Source organism: Penicillium paradoxum, assembly GCF_028828445.1.
Source record: "Penicillium paradoxum strain IBT 22861 chromosome Unknown utg000003l_segment0_segment0, whole genome shotgun sequence".
Lineage (NCBI taxonomy): Eukaryota > Fungi > Ascomycota > Eurotiomycetes > Eurotiales > Aspergillaceae > Penicillium > Penicillium paradoxum.
Genome location: NW_026643181.1, coordinates 434321 through 454565, shown reverse-complemented (window position 1 = coordinate 454565; position 20245 = coordinate 434321). Strand labels below are relative to the sequence as shown.

Genomic DNA, 20245 nt, shown 5'->3' with positions numbered 1-20245 from the left:
GGGGGGGAGGGGTTAGACTTCCGCACCGGCCCATAAAGCCCAGAACCCAACCTAACCTACCTAAACAGTGCAAACATAAAAGTTGAACCCCCTTTTAGGCTTTTCAAAATTACTCCTCGTTTTACCCCCGTTTCTAGGCCTTATCCTCAAGGTAATATTTTATTAATTTAAATTATTTCGAATCAAGTACTGGTTATCTCCCTATATCACGTCTTAAGAAGTGAAAAAACGCGTTATTTAGATAAGTTTTGAATTATATATGTTCACTTAGAAAATGGTAGCACCCCCACGTGAAACCTGAATATATATCTGATATCAAAATAGATTTTAATATTTTTTCGACCTCCACTAGTCGGATTCTCTTTAAAATTAGCATTGACACTTATATACCTATCAAAATTATAAATTATGAATTGAAACTCTATACAAGTAGTAGAAGGGATGGAAAAAGCGATTACAAGATGCTGGTTCAACCCCGTAAATGGGCTATGGGTTGGGCCGGGCCCCGAAGATTAGGCCCCTGGCCCACTACGGGTTGGGCCTTGGGCCTGGGGTGGGGGCCCATTTGTGGGCTTTGCGGAAGTCTAGCGCTGACTAGCCTCAATAGGGGGGAGGCTGACAATTCTCAACATAGTCGCGGTGAAGAGAGCTGTCTCCCATCTTTTCCTACTAATAGACGGCAGTTATCAAGGAGGTCCAAGGGAAAGAAAGAATTTTTCCATCATTTTGTAATAGCCGACTAAAAGCAAAGGCTATATGAGGCACATTTACGTTTGGTGTACACGATGCATGATATTAGCCCAGTATTCAAGGCAATCGCTTGTCGAGCATCTGCAGCACCTCCTCAATCATTCCATCGGTATCATAATCCCACAGCTTGTGACTTCGGTCGATGATATCCCGACCGACATCTTCAACACATGTCCCATACTCGCGATCCTTCCACGTAAAAAGCTCGGCAGTCCGTCTGCTACTCTGAACCAGCCACTGTGATCGCTCATAGCGCACCTCACTATATATAGCAAGCGCTTCTGAAATAACAATGTCGTCAAAGCTGGATCTATTCGCTAAAACGGCCAGAACCTCAGCCAGAACCAGCGCATCCTCTATCCCAGCACCAGCGCCACCGCCGTGATTCGGCGTAGAAGCATGTGCCGAGTCTCCCGCCAGGCACACACAGCTCCGAGCGTACGTCGGCACAGGGGCATCGAGCATATCAAATACAGCCCATTTATCGAGTTGCTCGGGGAGCAGAGCGATAAGAGCTCGAACAGTCGGGCCGAATTCGACATATGCGTTGGTTGCCTCTGCCAATGTGGCCGGAAGAACGTATCGTTTGCTGTCACTGTCAGCTTTGAATTCTGGCCATTCGCTCTTGTCCATGATGAATGCCTCAATGTGCATCGCATTGACCCCGACAAGGGGCACGCTCAGAACAAAGGCACCCGGCCCGGTATGCATGATCACGCTGGATGTCTTGTCCTGGCCTAGGGCAGCGACTGCCTTTTCCAAGGGCACCATTGCCCGGAATCCCAACTGGTGTGAGTACTGAGCTCGTGGACTGGATGGCCCAGATCCAAACAGGGAGCCGCGTACACGAGAGCGGATGCCATCACAACCGATGACTAAATGATGATCAGCATCGTCAAGGGAAGAAACCGCTGAGTGATTTGATGATTGACACACCAACGTCTGCCTCCACCTTCTCCCCATCTCGGAATATCAGAACAGCCCTCCCCGACTCGTCGTCCGTTTCCACGGACTCCAACCACTTTCCAAAGCGAACATGCTCCTGCGGGATATGTTGGACAATTTGGTCCACGAAGTCACATCGCCGACAGGCCTTGTAGCCTTCCTTCACATGAAGCTGGAAGAACAGGTCCTCGGAAGATGTTTGCGGGTCTTCGCCTCGTTCACGGAATCCGTCGACGAAACTTAAAGTCCCTCCCGAAGCATGCGTCGCCACATCGGTGAAGCTTTGTAGCACGCGGGGATCTAAGGCCTCCATAGCGCGCTCTGCGTTGGGAGTAAAGATAATGCCAACGCCAAGCTCTTCGAACTTCTCCGTGCGCTCGTAAATTGTGAAATTCACGTTGCGCTTCAGCAGCCCAACAGCCAGGGAGAGCCCGGTCGTACCACCGCCGACGATGGCTACTTCGAGTGATCTCTTGCCGGTCCGAGTCATAATGAATAGTCAATTAATGAAACGATGAAACTGAATTTTCTTGTTTCAAAACGCGGGCGGATTGATTTTGTAGTGTGCAGTAATCGAAGAGCCAACGAGCCAAATCTTGACTGCTCCTGCTATGGACTGTGGACATCCAACGGGCTCCATGTAACCCGATGTCTTCTTGGTTTACTCCACCATCATGTGCTATCGCGGAGTTGCTGTATTTCCAGCTGCATGCTCGTGGAGCTGTCAAAATCCCGAACGGAGTTTCGGACTATAGCTCGAATGAAGACGGGTCCTAGCGACGGACTTCGGAGTTTTCTTTTTGTCGTAGCTGCAGGATCTAGGCGCAGTACTCCGTAAGGGCTCGGAATGGCACAAGCTAGAACGCTTGAGATGTTACTAGCCTCGATGAATATTCCTCAATATCTATTAGAATCATTATGACGGGCCTCTGGTATCTTGGTCGACAGAGGAGACTCAATAGCGAATTGGGCTCTCAGTCGTAGGCCGGGTTGAAGACGATATTTGTTGTTGGATATTCATGTAAAATGTACACTGGGCAATCAAATGTATTCATAAGCACATGGCTAGTGAGATAACTTCCTTCTAATCGCTTAGTCGTTACAGCGACATCACCAGTCACTGTGCAAGGTGAGAGGGAACAAGAGTATCGTGGGATAAATTGGATTTGAAATGGGATGTGCAGTATGTATCACCAGTAGGATCGAATTATAATATGCAATTTGACAACATAGCTAGTATACTCATAAAGAAAAGATGAAAATTCCAGAAGCGTATATCGACAAGCTGCGACAGAAAGAGATGCATAACAAAACAAAAGCAAAATTAACGTAAAAATCCAGTCTCCTTCCAAAATTGGAAATATTTCCTCACCACCTCATCGCGAATCGGCTGCGTGGCTCTTAGGGTCGCTGAATGTTCCAAAGTATTATCTGTAGCCATAGTAACACCCCCACAAGACATGTGCTCGAACTTGTGTTCGAAAAAGTCGATCGCTTTGGCCGCCGGGTTGTCCCATGGATTCTCACCAGGATATGCCTGCACCCGCCTGAGCCACTCATCAAGGGGGACCACGTTTTTCTGCGGGATGCCGAGCTCCTCGGCGAGTACGGGTACCAGCTCCTCCCATTGCTTAAGGACTGGGTTGTCGACGTGATAGATGGGGTGGCAGTCTGGTGCATCGCGAAGGAGTATATCCGAGAGAGTTGCACAAGCCTGTTCGAGAGGCAACCAGGACAAGACGCCACTCACAGCTGGAAGGGAGCGCAAGGTTTGGGCCGATTTAAACAGGAACCCAAGCACTTCCATGTGGTTCCAGTAGCCGGTTTTCATAGACCCAGACAACTGGCCCAATCGCACTGTCATTGCGCGGAACCGATCTGGATGTTTACCCAATGTCTCGAGGAGAATCCGTTCACAGATAACTTTGGCTCCGCCATATCCGTTCGGAAGCGCACTGTCGATGTCTAGCTGTTTCTCAGGCACCTGGATCTCGCCCCGGTGGGTTGATGGATACTTGCCGACCGCGGAGAGAGACGAGATGAACTGAAAAGTGAACCTGAAGTCGGTGGTCTTGCGGCGGGCCGAGACGCCAGCTGCCAGGTCGACAAGGCTGCGCATGATGGCGAATTGAGGCTCATTTTGTTTGAGAGAAAGCATACCATTGACAGGGAAGGCATTATGAATGATGTGCGTGACGTGGGCAAGCAGCTCTTCATATTGTTCCCTTTCAAGGCCCAGCTGTGGCTTCGATGAGTCGGTCTCGATCACCTTTAATTTGGTGAGTGCCGTGGCGTCTAGTGTGATGGACTTAGACTCAAGAGCCTCTATTTGACGGCGTAAAGGATCACGGGCGGCGGCATCTTTTGACCTTGCCTTGCCAGGCCGGTTCAGGCAGTAAACTCTGTCAATCGAGGGCAGACTAGCCAGGTGTGCGACAATGTGGCTGCCAAGGCTGCCGGTTGCGCCTGTGACCAGGACGCATTTGGCAGAGGTAATCGAGTTGAACTCCTCGAAGTACTCGGGCACGGAGAAGCCTCCTATGGCGCTCCTCAGGTACTCATCTGCGGCCTGCTTCGTGATTTTCAGCTGCTCATCAGAGAGTGTGTCGTGATCGTCAAGACGCGCTGGTAGATCTATCAGTGCGGGAGTCAAGCGGTCGATATCCTGCTCGATATCACCGGCCAGAGCGATGATGACCCTTTGAACTCGCACTTCAGGCAGCTTCCCATCGGTCCATTCGACATGTTTGTAGCCTGCACTGAGGAGATCCTTTTCCCAGCGCCGTTCATCGACTACAGCATGCGTCCGACCGTCATCGAACAGCCACCAGCCCTCCAAGGTGCCCCAGACGACATCCACCCAATGAAGCGTGCTGTTCATTTCGAGCAACATAAGGAATCCCTCCGGAAGGAGGAATTTCCGAATGCTCTGTGCTGATCCTTGTAATGAGTGGGTGGCATGTACGGCATTGCTGGCGATGACAATGTGTTGCGAGCCTACTAGTTGCGGGTCGGAAGGAGGCTGCTCGATGTCGTGAACAGCAAACTTCATGAAAGGGTACTGTTTGAACTTCTTTTTGGCTTGAGCCACCAGAGACGGCGAAAGATCGGTGAAAGTGTACTCGATAGGGATTCCAAGCTTCGCTAGCGCGGGAACAAGCACCTTTGTCGTTCCGCCAGTTCCAGCGCCCATCTCGAGGACCTTGAGGGGTTCCTGATTTTGAGAAGGGAGTCTCAGCTTCGACGTGAGACGGGAGAGAAACTCGGCCATCAACTCGAAATACAGCCTATTGAACGGCAATTCGCCATAAAACGCAGCGACGAGCTCGCGATTCTTGGAATCTCCGAAAATCAATTGGGGGCCATCGGCTTTGCCTGATAAAACGTCTGCCATCCGCGAACCGACATTATATGTCAGCTGATGGGAGGAGCCATCATCTGGGTGGTAACGCATCAAATCCTTCAGAATTGCCTCGGCGGTCTGCGTGGGAAGCGGAATGGCCGTGCGTGTGATGGTACCGTCGTCGATATCAATGATCCGTGCCTCTTCTAGCATCTTGTATAGATAATCATGGAATCGATGGTGACGAGAGACAAAGGGAACAGGCTGAAGCACTTCCCCGGGCTTTGCTGTCTCCAGGTCGCAGCCTAGCTGCTTAAATGCGTTGCTCGTAAGCACCAGACACAGTCTGGTCTGCTTTTGAGAAACGCCATTCAGGTAGCCAGCACACTTCCAGCGCTTGAGGAAGTCGTCGGTATTCACCTTTGTTTCGCGGAATGCCTTCAGAATGGTGGATGATGACAGTTGCAGACCTTTGGCAAGATCAAGCTGCTCTCCAGCTAGATCCACATAGTCTTCCATTGAACTTGGTGTAGATGGCATAGCTTCGTTGCTAGATGCCGGGGTCTTTTGTAGCGTGGTTTCCGATGTGTCAGAGACATCGTTACCATCCTCAAGACCAAGAGTCGACTGGAGGAAGCTCAAAATACCTGGAATGTCGAAAATATTCATGAGCTCGGATTGTTCCAATGTGCAATTGAAAGTCTTCTCAACTTCGCGCGCCATTTCCATTCCCATAAGAGAGTCGATCCCAATGTCTGCAAGTGAATCGGTGTCATTGATTTCATCCTCCTCGAGCCCTGAAATATCTGCAAGAACAGGAAGAAGCTTAACCCAGAGGCCAGCCTTGACGTTTCTCTTCGGCGTGTCAACACGAGTGAATGATTCAGTTCTGGACTCAGCAGAAAGAGCGGTCGTTCGATCCTGAGCTGGGCCGAGGTTTCTGGTAGCCTCAACGGTCTGGGCTTGTGAAACAGGCAAAGCACGACTAGTTGTCACTGGCACATGTGGTACTGAGGGAGTGGAATTGATGAATCCATGTCTGTATGCCTCGTCAGTATAACTCCTGTTAATCGATTTAATGGGTAGCGTGTGTACTCACCCCGATAATGGAGCATATCTGATTCCTATTATGACTTCCTCAAGGGATCCAGATGTAGATTCAAAGACGAAAATATCCGTTATGAAAGCATCTCCATCTGTGCGCTTATGTTGCGCCAGTACATGCCATTCCTTTAGTTGATCGTCATAAGGGGCATCGCTCAGACTCTTCAAAGTAGTCGGGGATTTCATCCACTGCTCAATTCCACAGATAACATAGACAGTGTCGGGCAGTGTTCGGCGAATCGGCGCCATGCAATTGGCCCATATGCTGCCGACTTGGGTGAAGGTCTCGCTGAGCGCGAAGTCCATCCGGGACTCACTGGACCGGCGCCGTATGATCCTACCAACCGACTCGTTAGGCCGCCCAACCAGCTTCTGTAGGCCCCGGAATCGTTCGCCATATTCAATAACTTGGGAGAGGAGCTTGTAGATGCTGCGTCCTTGAATGACTTCATCGGCATCATCGCTGCTTTCTAAAGCGCGGAGGCAACGATCGTGTGTCACGAGACGCTCCAACCGGCTAAATTCGAGTGAAGAGTGGGTGTCATCACCGGGCTGGAAATAGAGTTGTCCGATCATATGAACAACTTCGTCATTGCCATTGATTTTGCTGGTGAACTTGAAGTTCCATCCTTCGGGATCGCTGCCAAGACTATCAAAGTCAAGGAATATCTCCCTGGAGGGATCCACAAGCATGGGAGCTTGGTTGGAAATGTTGAAAATACGGGGATGCAAAGCTTCGCCCTCAGTCAGTTCCGGACGAATACTCGTAATGGCCTGAAGTGCAATCTCAATCTCGAAACTCGCCGGACACGCTTGGCCAGTGGTCACCATGGTATGCCCAGAAACAACATCCACGTATTGCTTGACCCCAGTATTGATCCGAAATCGACACTTGTCTCTGCTCTTGGCACTATAGCCAAGGAAGGTGAAGAGACCCGTCGGTGGAGCATCCGTCTCAACACCAATGTTGTGAGCTGAAGATGCTTCCAAAAGGATAGGTTTTGGGGGCACCTTAAATTCGAGCCAGTGCCTCTGCTTCTCGAATTGATATGGTGGGAGGATGATGGGTGCATATTCAGATGTTTGGGCATATGAGTGTGGCCAGAAGGTGACGCGTAACCCGGCTTTCCATAGGTTGATGGTGGCATCAGCAAGTTGCTGTATCCCCTGGGTGGTGCCAGTCACGTTCACTGCCTGGAATGTCGAGGATTTGGGTAAACTCAAGGCTCTGCTTACCATTGTCGTTATGGTAGAGCTGGAGCCAGCTTCCAGCCAGACAGCCTCCGGATGCTGCTTTGCGAGTCTTTGGACCGCGTGGTTGAAATAAACCGGCTGTCTCATGTGTTCGAAAACGTATGCAGCTGAGAGAGAACCGACTTGTTTCTCGTGGGTTGCTCGTTCGAGTGGAATCTTGGGCTGCCCAAAACTTAGCTTGTGGCCCAGTGCCTCCAGTTCTGGCTTCAAGTGCTCGACCAGTATTGAATGGAAGGCATTGGTCACATCCAACCTCTTATGTTTGACGGTGATCCCAAGCCTTGAAATTGTCTCCTGGACAGCATCGATGGCAACATTTGACCCAGCAATAGTGAAGCTCCTTGGGCCATTGAAGCAGGCAATAGTCGCAATGTCGTTCCCTTCATTCCCAGCAATGCGAAGGTTTGACGACGCAAGTAAGCTTTCAACGTCTTTTTGATCGCCGTCGACGGCGATCATCGATCCCTTCTCAGGGCCCCATGCCTGACTAATCACCTTCGACCTTCCGTGGATCATCTTCAAGGCATCCGTCAGAGTGAGAGCGCCTGACACACACAAAGCGGTAAGCTCTCCAAAGGAATGACCAACAAGGGCTGTAGGCTTAATGCCACAGTCGATCCAGCTCATGGCAGATGAATACTGCATGGAGAATAGCAGTGGCTGTAGCACGGACGGGTCTTGAATGGCTTCACGCTCGAAAATACCGGGGTAAATACTGCCTGCGCCAATGGCTTTGCAAACATTATCGCACCGATCAAGATGCAGTCGCAAAACAGTAGCTTTCTCAAACAATCCACGGTCCAGTCCAACAAACTTGGAGACCTGCCCGCCAAAACATAGGATGACTGGTCGCACAGAGGGTGTCTCGGCAGTCTCGGTAGAAAGCAGCTTATGTTCGAGCTCATCGATGGACTCGGCACTGAAAATGAGACTTCGGCCCAGCGACCAATTGGACTGCCGATTAATATTAAACGCCATATTTTCGATTCCGAGGCGGTCTCTGGAAAATGGGTGGTTCTTGATAAATTGGCACAGTCGTTTGGAATAAGCCCGGACAGCTTTGTCATCGAGACCGGAGATATAGACCGGACATTTGAAGGGGGATGTTGCAGAAGCCAACGCTTGGCTTTGCAATGAGCGACCTTCAGATCCCACAGCCGGGTTCGGCGCCTGTTTTATCACCATCGAGGCATTTGATCCGGCTGCACCGTAGTTGTTAATCAGTGCCACCTTCAAATCCTCATCCCAAGACATAGGCTCAGTTGTGATGTGCATATTGTCAGCGGATGTCGCTTTGATGGAAGGACTGATGGAGGTAAAGCTAGCCTGTGGTGGTATACGGCCCTCTTGCATCATCAAAAGCATCTTGATTAGCGCTACCACCCCAGATGCACCCTCAGTATGACCAATCAGACCCTTGACGGATCCTACCTGCAAAGGCCCCAGCCCAGCACGGGCAGAACCACCAAATATCTGGCGAATGCTGGCGTACTCAGCTGGGTCACCCACCGGAGTTCCTGTTCCATGAGCCTCAACAACCGAGATATCTTTGATATCTAATCCAGCTTTGTTGACAACCGTTTGGAACACATTTGTCAGCGATGACGGATTTGGAACAAAGATGGGAGTGTCATTCTGGTTCTGGTTGATAGCAGTAGCCGAGATGACACCGAGAACTTGATCACCGTCGGCGATAGCATGAGTGAGTTTCTTGAGGAAGACAGCACCGATCGCCTCACCGCGACAGTATCCGTCGGCCTTTGCGTCGAAAGGTTTGCACTGTCCTGTAGGACTGAGGAAAGACCCGGCAGCGAGATTTTGGAAGAACATTGGAGTACTATAGAAGTTGGTTCCGCCAGCTAACGCCGCCGAACAGTCACCGCTCAGGATCGCTCGACAGGCTAGGTCAATAGCCACGGTTGAGGCGGAGCAGGCCGTATCGATCATCATTCCCGGGCCAGTCCAACCAAAATAATGACTGACCTTGCCGGAGATATAGCTTCGTAGAGCACCCGTGGCCGAGAAGGCAGTAGGCGTGGTGTGGGAAATATTGTTCTCGTAGTCATTGGCAACACAGCCGATGTAGCAACCAATTCGACGATCTATATCAGGCTTGTGGTAGTACCCTGATTGTACCACAGCCTGATAGGCGGTTTGAAGTATAAGTCTTTGCTGGGGGTCCATATGAAGCGCTTCCCGCGGAGACTTTTTGAAGAACTTGTGGTCAAATGCATCATAATCATCAATGAAGTTTCCGTACCATTTCCTCTGGCTGTCATCGCCAGGACGGAAAGTTGTATCCATCGCAAAGCGATCATTAGGAATGAGGTCCTTGTGTTGTGATTGACCCCCCAACAAGATCTTCCAGTATTGTTCAAGATCACGAGCTCCTGCCACTTGGCATGACATACCAATAACAGCGATATCGTTTTCTGTGACACCGGGTGCCAGACCAGGTGTGGAGCCAACTTTGTGGCTATTCTCGAACTCGAAGTGAATGACTTGGCTATTCAGCCTTCGGAGGAGAGTAGGGGGTACACATCGCTCCGGACCAAATTCAACGATCTTCGAATTCCTGTCTTGCAAGGAACTGAAGACGGCTGCACGGAAGCTTTTGATCCAGTTGAACTGCTCCACAAGGAACGCGCGCGATGCTGCCTCCAGCATGCTTTCTGTGCCAGCCATAAGTGTTGCCGAATTGACGCGGATGGGCAGAACAATGGACGAAGCGTCGGGAAGTTGGAAAAGAGGGTGCCTTTTGCAGAAGGTAAAGAATTCCTCAAGATCCCTTTCGTAGAGCGAGCCCGCATGAAAACGTCCATGGAACTCGGTTTCATTGGCTGTGATACCAGTAGTTTGCAGGTGACTCTTCAATGCCGAAGCCGTACTGGCAGAGGTTGTCACAGTTGCTCGATTGTCGTCGTAAAGGACAGAAATATATGCCTTTTCCCATTGTGTGTTAGGTTGATTCTAGGGGACTTCAACAAGGCGGGGGAAAACTTACGTCAGGAAATTTACTCAACGCTTTCTTGAGGTCAGCCAACGACTGCCCTCCTCTCCAAAAGGCTATCAATGAAATGGAGGGCCCAGTTAAACTTGGCATATCCTGCGCATCGGACAGGGCCCCCAATACAAAAACAGTGCGGAGGACTGCAGCAGCATTGTGACAGAACTGGGCCCAGGAAGAGCTAGAGGAGACCACAAGGGCACTGAATACACCGAGGCAGCAACCGACAGTCTCTGTCTGCGCACGGGGGAGTAGATGGAAACCTTGCCCAGATTCAAGTGACGATTGTGATGAGGACTTCGCATGTTGTAAATACTCCACAAGTTGTGCGATAATGACGAGCGGGCCCAGGATGGCGTTGGGAAGTTCGGACACTGTGGATTGTGGGCTTATGACGCCTGTCCGAAGCCAGTCCGCCAGCCTGCGAGCGTGAACGCTGCCAGATGTATGTTGCAACTTCGGAATTGATTCAGAAAGAAGATCCCAACCACTTTCGATATCCTCGATGGCGTTGATAGCCCAATTACTACCGTTATCATCTTTAACAAATGCGAGGATGCGGCGGAAATAGAGCTCATCCAGTGACATGGCCCCAGGCCCGAATAACAGGAGCGTCTTGGCAGTCGGCATGGCCATAATTAATTTGGTGCTGGTTCGAGTTCACAGACGTGTACACTCTCGTGCTAAAGTTGAGTACCACTGATTGCACCTCGAAATGTAGTGCGGTCCTAGCAAGTGGAAAGGCATGGCATGTCCAGCTTTTACGATTTCTCACGGAATCTTCCGGAGAAACGCCATCATATTCCGCCGTCGCCATTGTAATCGCACAGCCAGACAGCATCTACGATCCGTATGGACGATGTTGTGCCAGCCTCGTGTGCGGACTTGAGGATCATGCGCGGAGTTCTTGGTTCTTGGTTTCTCCGTTTCTCCGCGTCGTGTGCAGGAGTCGGATTTACTCCGCCCTCCGGCCCAACAGGACCCACCGTTGCTGCGATGCTCTCCTTCGATCTATGTACTCCGTACTCCGATCGCGAAAGGTCTGCATAGACCCAATGGCTGCAGACAATAGCCGGGGATCTAAATGGTGGTCGCCTACGTCTCGAATCCCATCTCGGGATCTCGTAAACTTGGCGGTCTCTCAAAATCGCCCATACAAACGTCTCGTTTTCAGCCCGTTTGTCTACATCTCCACAAAACATCATGGGAAGCGCCGGCGACGTATTTCACAATGGCTGGACCACAGAGCCCATTGCCATCATCGGAATGAGCTCCAAGTTTGCTGGGGATGCAGTGAACACCGATAATCTCTGGCGTATGTTGGTCGAGGGGAGAAGCGGCTGGTCAACCTTCCCCGAGTCTAGGTTCCATCCAGGAGGAATCTTCAACCCAAACAATGAACGATTAAATACAGTGAGAGCCCTATTACTGCTGAAAGATATACCAGAAGCTGTGCTGAAAATTGTAATGTCTAGACGCACGTCAAAGGGGCACATTTCCTTCAAGAGGATGTCGGATTGTTCGATGCAGCCTTCTTTGGCTACTCAGGAGAGACAGCAGCTGTGAGCGCCCGATGGTGGTGCCTATGAGATGTGGCTCTGTTCGATACTGATTATGACCTAGTCAATGGATCCTCAATACCGCCTACAACTGGAGTCCGTTTACGAGGCCTTGGAAAATGGTGAGTACCAGTAACTGGCTCTTATATATTCAGTTTGTTCGAGGTTTGACGATTGAGTAAAATAGCTGGCCTGCCATTGGTCGAAATTGCAGGCTCGAACACATCCGTGTTTATGGGAGTGTTTGTGCACGACTACAGAGATGCTCTACTCAGAGATGCCGATAATCTGCCTCGATTGATGGCTACGGGAACTGGTGTCCCAATGATGTCCAATCGGGTCTCACATTTCTTCGATTTGCGGGGAGCGAGTATGACAATTGAAACGGCTTGCTCATCGGGAATGACGGCGATGCACCAAGCAGTTCAAAGTCTGAGAACCGGAGAGGCAGATATGTCAATTGTGGGTGGGGCGAACCTCACCCTCAACCCTGACATGTTCAAGGCGCTAGGGTCTGCAGGGTGAGTGCCCCGAACTATGTTTCCATTTTGCCACGGCAGTACTAAAAACTTTCAAGATTCCTATCTGGCGATGGAAAGTCGTACGCCTTCGACTCGCGTGCCAGTGGCTATGGGCGAGGTGAAGGTGTGGCAACTGTGATCGTCAAGCGTTTAAGGGATGCTGTGGCAATGGGTGATCCGATTAGGGCCGTAATTCGCGAATCTATGCTTAATCAAGACGGAAAAACCGAAACCATCACATCCCCCAGCCAACAGGCGCAGGAGGCCCTAGTGCGCGAGTGTTATCGGAAAGCAGGACTCGATCCGCGCGATACACAGTATTTCGAAGCTCATGGTACCGGCACACAGGCCGGAGATACTGCTGAGGCACGCGCGATTGCATCGGTCTTTGCATCTGACCGGGAACCCTTGCTCATCGGATCTATCAAGACAAATATCGGGCATACCGAAGCAGCAAGCGGGCTAGGAAGCATCATCAAAACAGCACTTGCCATTGAAAAAGGCGTCATTCCGGCTTCTATAAACTTTGAAAAGCCGAACCCGAAGCTTGCTTTGGAAGATTGGAATCTGAAACTTGTTCGGGAATTAGAGCAATGGCCATCAGCCTCAGTCCGGCGCGCATCTATCAATAACTTTGGATATGGAGGCAGTAATGCACACATTATTATGGAAGGCAGCGCGTCGTGGGTATCGGATGGTGGCAGCATCAACGGATATTCAAATGGGCATGTCAGAGGACGTACGAATGGGTCTCTGAGCGCGTCCAATAAAAGCGGCAAAATCTCCCAGCTCAAATCCCATGTACAGTCTGATCTTGATGACTCCAAAGTTCTCGTCCTGAGTGGGAAGGATGAGCAGGCTTGTCAGAAAATGATCTCGAATTTGGCGGACTTCTTGGAACAAGACCAGTCAACACACTCAAATCGGAAAAGTTTCCTTGAGAGCCTTGTCTACACACTGGGTCAACGCCGTACGCGATTCCCATGGACAGCAGCATATCCAGTTCCCATCACCGAGGGAATTGGTGCGGTCGCTCAGGTAGTCAAGTCACCCAAGTTCAAGCCTACGCGCAGCTCCCGCCGTCCCCGAATCGGTATGGTCTTTACGGGTCAGGGTGCACAGTGGCATGCTATGGGTAGAGAGCTCATCAACGCCTATCCAGTATATAGGGCCTCACTCGAAGAGGCTGACGGATATTTGGCGCAGTTTGGTGCCGATTGGTCGTTGGTGGAGGAGCTATTACGCGATGGCGAGGCTACTCGCATCAACGAAGTCGGCCTAAGTACTCCAATATGTGTGGCACTGCAAATTTCGCTCGTCCGCCTCCTGCGCGCTTGGGGGGTTATGCCTGTGGCTGTCACGAGCCACTCCAGTGGAGAGATTGCCGCCGCTTACACTGTCGGGGCGCTGAGTTACCGAGCTGCAATGTCCTTTTCGTATCATCGTGCTGTTCTGGCGTCAGACAAAAGTCTCCAAGGGCCCCTGAAGGGCGGCATGGTTGCTGTTGGGCTCGGATTGGAAGACACTGAGTCATATCTAAACATGCTGACGTCCGGCAAGGCTGTTGTGGCGTGTGTCAACAGCCCATCGAGCATTACGGTTTCAGGAGACCTTTCGGCTGTCATTGAATTGGAAGATCTTGCCAACACGAACGGTGTGTTCGCCCGTCTTTTGAAGGTGGACACTGCATGGCACTCCCATCATATGACTCCTATTGCGAATGCCTATTGCGAAGCTCTTGACAGCATGCGAGCAGACAACAAGGACCGTGATGCCCTGAAGGACGTCAGCTTCTCGTCTCCAGTAACTGGAGGCCGAATCACCAATATCGAAGATATCGCGCTGCCAGAGCACTGGGTCGAGAGCTTGCTACAGCCTGTCCAATTTATCGCGGCTTTCACTGACATGGTACTAGGCGAATCGGGGTCATCTGCCGCGAACGTGGATGTCATTGTTGAGGTGGGTCCACATACAGCTCTAGGAGGCCCCATCCAGCAGATCCTCGCGCTGCCCGAGTTCCAAGGATTGCAGCTTCCATACTATGGTACCCTTGTTCGGAAAACGAGCGCACGAGATAGCATGCAGGCGCTCGCTGCGAGTCTACTGCAGGAAGGCTACCCCGTTGATATGGAAGGGGTCAACTTCCCCTATGGCCAATCTCCACATGTCACTGTATTGACGGACCTGCCATCCTACCCCTGGAATCACCAAGTTCGACACTGGGTTGAGCCCAGATTGAATCGAGCTCTCCGCGAAAGGTCGCAGCCCCCTCATGATCTTCTAGGGTCGCTCATCGAGGGATCAAACCCAATCGCCCCATCGTGGCGACACGTCCTTCGGATATCCGAGTCACCGTGGACCAAGGACCATGCTATCCAGTCAAATGTTGTCTATCCTGCTGCAGGGTACATATGCTTGGCGATTGAGGCAATCCGAAAGCTTTCGGCCGCTGATCAGACGAGCAAGACGAAGGATATCTCCGGCTATCGACTACGAGATGTCGATTTTCTACAAGCTCTTATGATTCCGGATAGCTCAGACGGCATTGAGATTGAGACAACGATCCGGCCGGTCGGTGCGAGGGATGTTGCTGCTCGTGGCTGGCAGCATTTTGAAGTATGGACCGTCACAATAGATAATCGGTGGACTCAACATGCTAAAGGGCTGATCTCTGTCGAGTTTGAAGGGTCCTCTCCAGATGCTATCCGGGCAGTGTTGGAAGACTTCCAAGGCTATACTCGACGGGTGATTCCAGCTGATTTGTTCACCAACTTAAAGGCCCTTGGTATTGCGCACGGCCCGATCTTCCAAAACATAAACAGTATCGTCCAGTCTGGCTCGGAAATGCGCAGCTTGGTGACCATCACCGTGGCAGACACTTCGCTGCCCAACGACCTTCCTCGGGACAATGTTTTGCACCCTGTCACCTTGGACTCGATCATCACCGCCCCATACTCCACTCTTCCGGGGGTGGCAGCCCGTGAAATCGCTGCCAAGGTACCCCGGTCTGTTGAGAGTCTCTGGGTATCTAGCAATATTAGCCACAAACCAGGACATCTTTTCAAAACCCAATCCTCGCTCATACGAAACGACACTTCAGGAATGGTGGCAGATGTAGTAGTTTCGGACCACAACTCTGCCCATACCGTTCTTGAAATGAAGGGATTCTCGTACCAGTCTCTGGGGCGAAACATGTTGCTCGAACAAGGCAAATCTTGGGAGAATGAGTTTTACAGCAAGATAGCTTGGTCATTGGACATTTCGACCGCCTCGCCTGCCACCCTGGATTTGGTGAGGAAGCAACTGGCCTGCAATATTGATACCCCTGAGGTTGATTCTACCAGAGAAATATGGCGTGTTTGCGTTTACTTCCTTCAAGAAGCGCTTCTTGCTTTGAATCCGCGCGATATCGACCAAATGCAGCCCCATCATGCGAAGTACTACTCATGGATGAACGCGACTGTACAGCGTGCTGCAGCTGGGCAATTAGGCGCTGGCAGTACCAAATGGGTGTCTGCCTTGGATTCAGACAAGCAACGCCACATCAATCGAATCTCTCAGCATGGAGTAGTCGGTGAGATAGTTCATCGTCTGGGTACTGAGCTGCTAGCCATACTGCGGGGTCAGACGATACCCCTGGAACTATTGTCAGAGGATAATCTGCTGTCTCGTCTCTACGGCGAAATACCCAAGACGAAACGAATAGGGTCACACCTCTCAAGCCTAATTCGACACCTCACACACAAGAACCCTCGTGCCCGCATTCTCGAGATAGGCGGAATAACTGGCGCTATGACAAAATATGCCCTCGACGCTTTGGGTACGACCGAGTCTGGCGGTCCAAATGCCTCATTCTATCACTACACGGATATTTCACCAGCCTGCCTTGAAGCTGCGAGGCAAGCCTTCTTTGCCTGGGGGACTTATTGTCCTTCGACGAACTCGATATACAGCATGATCCATCGACGCAAGGTTTTGCAAATTACACCTATGACATTGTCATCGCTTCTCATGTGGTTCAAAGCACCCAATCAGTCTCGAGCGCATTGGGTAACATTCGACGCCTCCTCAGGCCTGGTGGAACTCTTCTGCTGATGGAACATGTTGAGAATCAAATCGACATCGAATTCGTCAACGGATTACTTTTTGAGCAGTGGCTGGGTGATGGGCGCGATAGACGGGCAAGCGCAGTGCTCGACAAAGGAATGTGGAATCGCCATCTTCAGGACGCTGGATTCACTGGAGCTGCACTTGAGCTGCCTTACGGTGACAGTGAAGCCTGGACCTCGCTGACAATCATGTCGAACGTGCCAAAGCCATTGTCTCAGAGAGTATCTGCGAGCAATTTCATTATTGTCAGAAGTGAAAAAAGCGGACGTCCCCCAATATCCTGGCTCGACAGTCTTAAAGATTTAATGGCCGCTTTCACCGAATGCAAAGAAAGCGACGAACTAGTTATCCATGATCTCGAGTCCACTGCTGCCAATCCTGAATTCTACGCTGGGAGGATTGTCATTTTTCTTGGCGAGATGGATGAGCCAATTCTATACGATCTTGACTCTCCTTCCTTGGAGGGAATCCGAACAATGAGCACCGGTTGTCAAGGGCTACTTTGGGTCACTCGTGGCGGTGCCGTTGATTGCGAAAGGCCCGAACTCAGCCTGGCTCCAGGGTTTATACGTTCTCTACGCAACGAATATGTTGGTCGCAGATTTCTCACCCTAGACCTGGACCCCAAGGGACCGCAATGGTCTGGCACCGGTGCGTCTGCGATCGCACAGGTACTGCATGATGCCTTCGGCAGTATCGAAGATGATCAGCCCGCTGAGAAGGGCCCAGAGGAGCTGGAATTCGCTGAGAGAGACGGCGTGATTCTGGTACCGCGAATGTACCATGATGTGGCGAGAGACAAGATGCTTTCGCTCGACGGTTCGGATGTGGACATACAGGAGACGCTACCATTCGAACCGTTCCACCAGCTAGATCGCCCCTTGTGCTTTAAGCCAGATTCTTTGGCCTTTGGTGACGATGAATTTGCCCTTGTCAACTCTGGAGTCTTCCCCTCCAGGTCAGTTGAAGTTGAGCCCAGAGCCTACGGCGCCACCTTGGGCGGCGGGAGGGAACCTATACTCGGTCTGGAATCCGCCGGCTTCATCGCTCAGGTCGGCAGCGAGGCAGCCTCTCAGGGCTTTGCGATCGGTGATCGTGTCCTTTTTGTGTCAAATCATTCGTCATTTTCAAGCCGCGCGGTTATCGATTGGACCTTGACGATGCACATGCCTGGCGAGATGACCTTCGAAGAGGCAGCATCCATGCCCGTGGCCTTTCTCACGGCATACCTTTCTCTGGTGGAGATGGCACAGTTACAACGTAACCAATCTGTCCTTATTCATAATGCGGCTGGAGATGTCGGGCAAGCGGCAATAATGCTTGCGCAGCATCTCGGAGGAGAGATATTCGCAACGGTTGACGGCCCCAGCGAGCGGAGCTTGGTGATATTAAAGTATGGCCTCGCCGCGGACCACATATTCAGTTGCAAAGACGCATCATTTGGCGCTGCAACTCGCGCCGCCACGAATGGCCGTGGAGTAGACGTGGTCCTGAACTCACTCGCGGGACCGCTCCTGCAAGAGAGCTTTAACCTCGTCGCGCCTCTTGGACACTTCATCGAAACTGGCAGGCGAGATTCAGACGAAAACAGCCTTCTAGAAATGCGTCCCTTCTCTAAGGGTATTTCCTTTGCAGCTGTTGACATTCCTAGTCTGTTGGAACACCGACAATTACAGGTTCACAAATGCCTGAGCGAGGTAATGCGCCTCATTAAGGCTAAGGTAATGACTCCTGTGCATCCCATTGATGTCTATGCCTTAGCGGACATCCCCAAGACTTCTCGCCTGTTACAGGGCGAGCGGTATCTAGGCAAGGCCGTCTTTTCGGTCAAACCGGATGAATTGGTTCCTGTGCTTCCACGAACAGGGGCAGCACAGCTTTCTGGCGACGTGTCTTACTTGATTGTGGGCGGTAGTGGTGGTCTTGCACAGTCGGTGGCGCATTGGATGGTGTCCCGTGGAGCTAGGAATCTTGTCCTACTCTCACGCAGTGCTGCCACGAGTGAAAAGACAGCAACCCTTGCTCATGAGCTCCGCGAGGCGGGATGCCATCGCGTGTTGCCCATCAGCTGCGATGTTGCCAACGAGGACGACTTGGCCCGAGCCATCGACGAATGTGCCCAAGCGGGACTACCAACGATTCGGGGTGTTATTCATGCGGCGTTTGTCCTCCGGGTAAGTCCAATTTACCAGCTGTTACCTCACTGTTCTCGAAGCTAATGCCTTTTTTGCGGCAGGACGCCTTCGTGGAAAAGATGAAGCTGGATGACTGGAAGTCCACCATCCAGAGCAAGGTTTCCGGCGCATGGAATCTACACAACTTGTTTAACCTGCCTGGTGATATCGACTTCTTTGTCCTCTTCTCTTCTATCAACGGGATTCTCGGTTATGCCAGTCAATCCGCATACTCAGCCGCCGGAGCTTACGAGGACGCACTGGCGCACTGGCGCGTCAAGCAGTGCGGCCTTCCTGCCGTTTCAATTGATCTCTCCGTTGTGAATGCCGTCGGCTATGTCGCTGAGGCCAGCTCAGCCGAGACCCTGCGCAGATCTCTTGTCAAAGCTGGACGCAGAGTCATTGACGAAGGCCATGTCCTCTCCTCCCTTGATTCGGCTATTACGGCCCCTTACGACCCCCAGTTTATTGTCGGAGGCATAAACTCAGGTCCGGGCCCTCATTGGGATATTGACGGTGACCTTGGTCGCGACATGCGTGTCTTGCCACTCAAATATCGCCCGCCTACTTCCACTGGACAGGAACAGGAGCAAGACGGCACTGAGTCTCTGGCCGCCCAGATAGCTATATGCGCGTCAATGGATGAAGCCACCCGGGTCGTAGGGACTGCCATTGCTGAAATGCTGTCAGATATGTTCCTGGTCCCTGTTGAGGATATCGACTTAAGTCAGTCTCCGTCGCAGCAGGGGGTCGACTCTCTCGTCGCTGTCGAAGTGCGCAATATGCTCTTCAGTCATGCTGGTGCGGAGTTGTCGATTTTCAATATAATGCAAAGCCCGAGTTTGACTCTTCTGGCGGCTGATGTTGTGGATCGCAGCGCACACGTGAAGTTTGCTGCGTAGATAACTTTGAATCTGCAGACACGATTGTTCAGGCACAATGATTTTTACTTATGCTTTATTGCTAGAGATGAATTTCTTTCGTTTTTTTTTTGTCTTTGTTCAGCCTTTCCAGCAGGGTAGAATGTTTTCTTCCAATCGAGTTCTCTGTTGAAAAGTCCTACGACGTCTTGGTATGAAGCTAGGTAATTCTGGCCCTAATTTTATTCCTTACGAGATTGTATACGGTTAACATTAATTGACGCTGCACCTAGTCAAGATTTTATTCCAAGTAGAGCCGTGGAATGTCTGTATTTGACAGAAATTGGGTGTGCTCCGATGCTGTAGGGTTCGCATGGCGGACTTCGGAGTTGGTAACAGTCCGCAGCTCTCGAGGCTCGGTTTTTGAAATTCTCTGAGAATAAACAAAGGAAAAATTACATTGACTATCTTCTTAATCTAAAAGCGGTCTATTCTAGACTGGTTCAATTATCAGTAACCGGTTGCCTCGACAATTTCCAAACGTTTCCTTGCCCCATGCCCGATTTCCCTACTGCGCTGGGGGGAACGCAGAGCCATCTTTGTATCGCAGAACACTCG

The 20245-nt window shown here is 51.2% G+C and overlaps 3 protein-coding genes across 3 annotated transcripts; 1 reads left to right on the top strand and 2 right to left on the bottom strand.

Annotated features, from left to right (window-relative positions):
- Positions 1–807: 807 nt before the first annotated feature.
- On the bottom strand, positions 808–2185 carry N7457_002102 (uncharacterized protein; the record flags this gene model as incomplete). The annotated part of the gene is made up of 2 exons (XM_057173148.1): positions 808–1625; positions 1687–2185. The coding sequence occupies 2 exons, from the start codon at positions 2183–2185 to the stop codon at positions 808–810; spliced, it is 1317 nt and encodes a 438-aa protein (XP_057033299.1).
- Positions 2186–3019: 834 nt separating this feature from the next.
- N7457_002101 (uncharacterized protein) lies at positions 3020–11039 on the bottom strand (the record flags this gene model as incomplete). The annotated part of the gene is made up of 3 exons (XM_057173147.1): positions 3020–6077; positions 6138–10339; positions 10401–11039. 3 exons carry the CDS (start codon positions 11037–11039, stop codon positions 3020–3022), a joined length of 7899 nt encoding a protein of 2632 aa, XP_057033298.1.
- Positions 11040–11606: 567 nt separating this feature from the next.
- Positions 11607–19669, top strand: N7457_002100 (type I polyketide synthase; the record flags this gene model as incomplete). The annotated part of the gene is made up of 7 exons (XM_057173146.1): positions 11607–11816; positions 11879–11965; positions 12027–12084; positions 12150–12483; positions 12540–16499; positions 16556–18767; positions 18830–19669. The coding sequence occupies 7 exons, from the start codon at positions 11607–11609 to the stop codon at positions 19667–19669; spliced, it is 7701 nt and encodes a 2566-aa protein (XP_057033297.1).
- Positions 19670–20245: the final 576 nt, after the last annotated feature.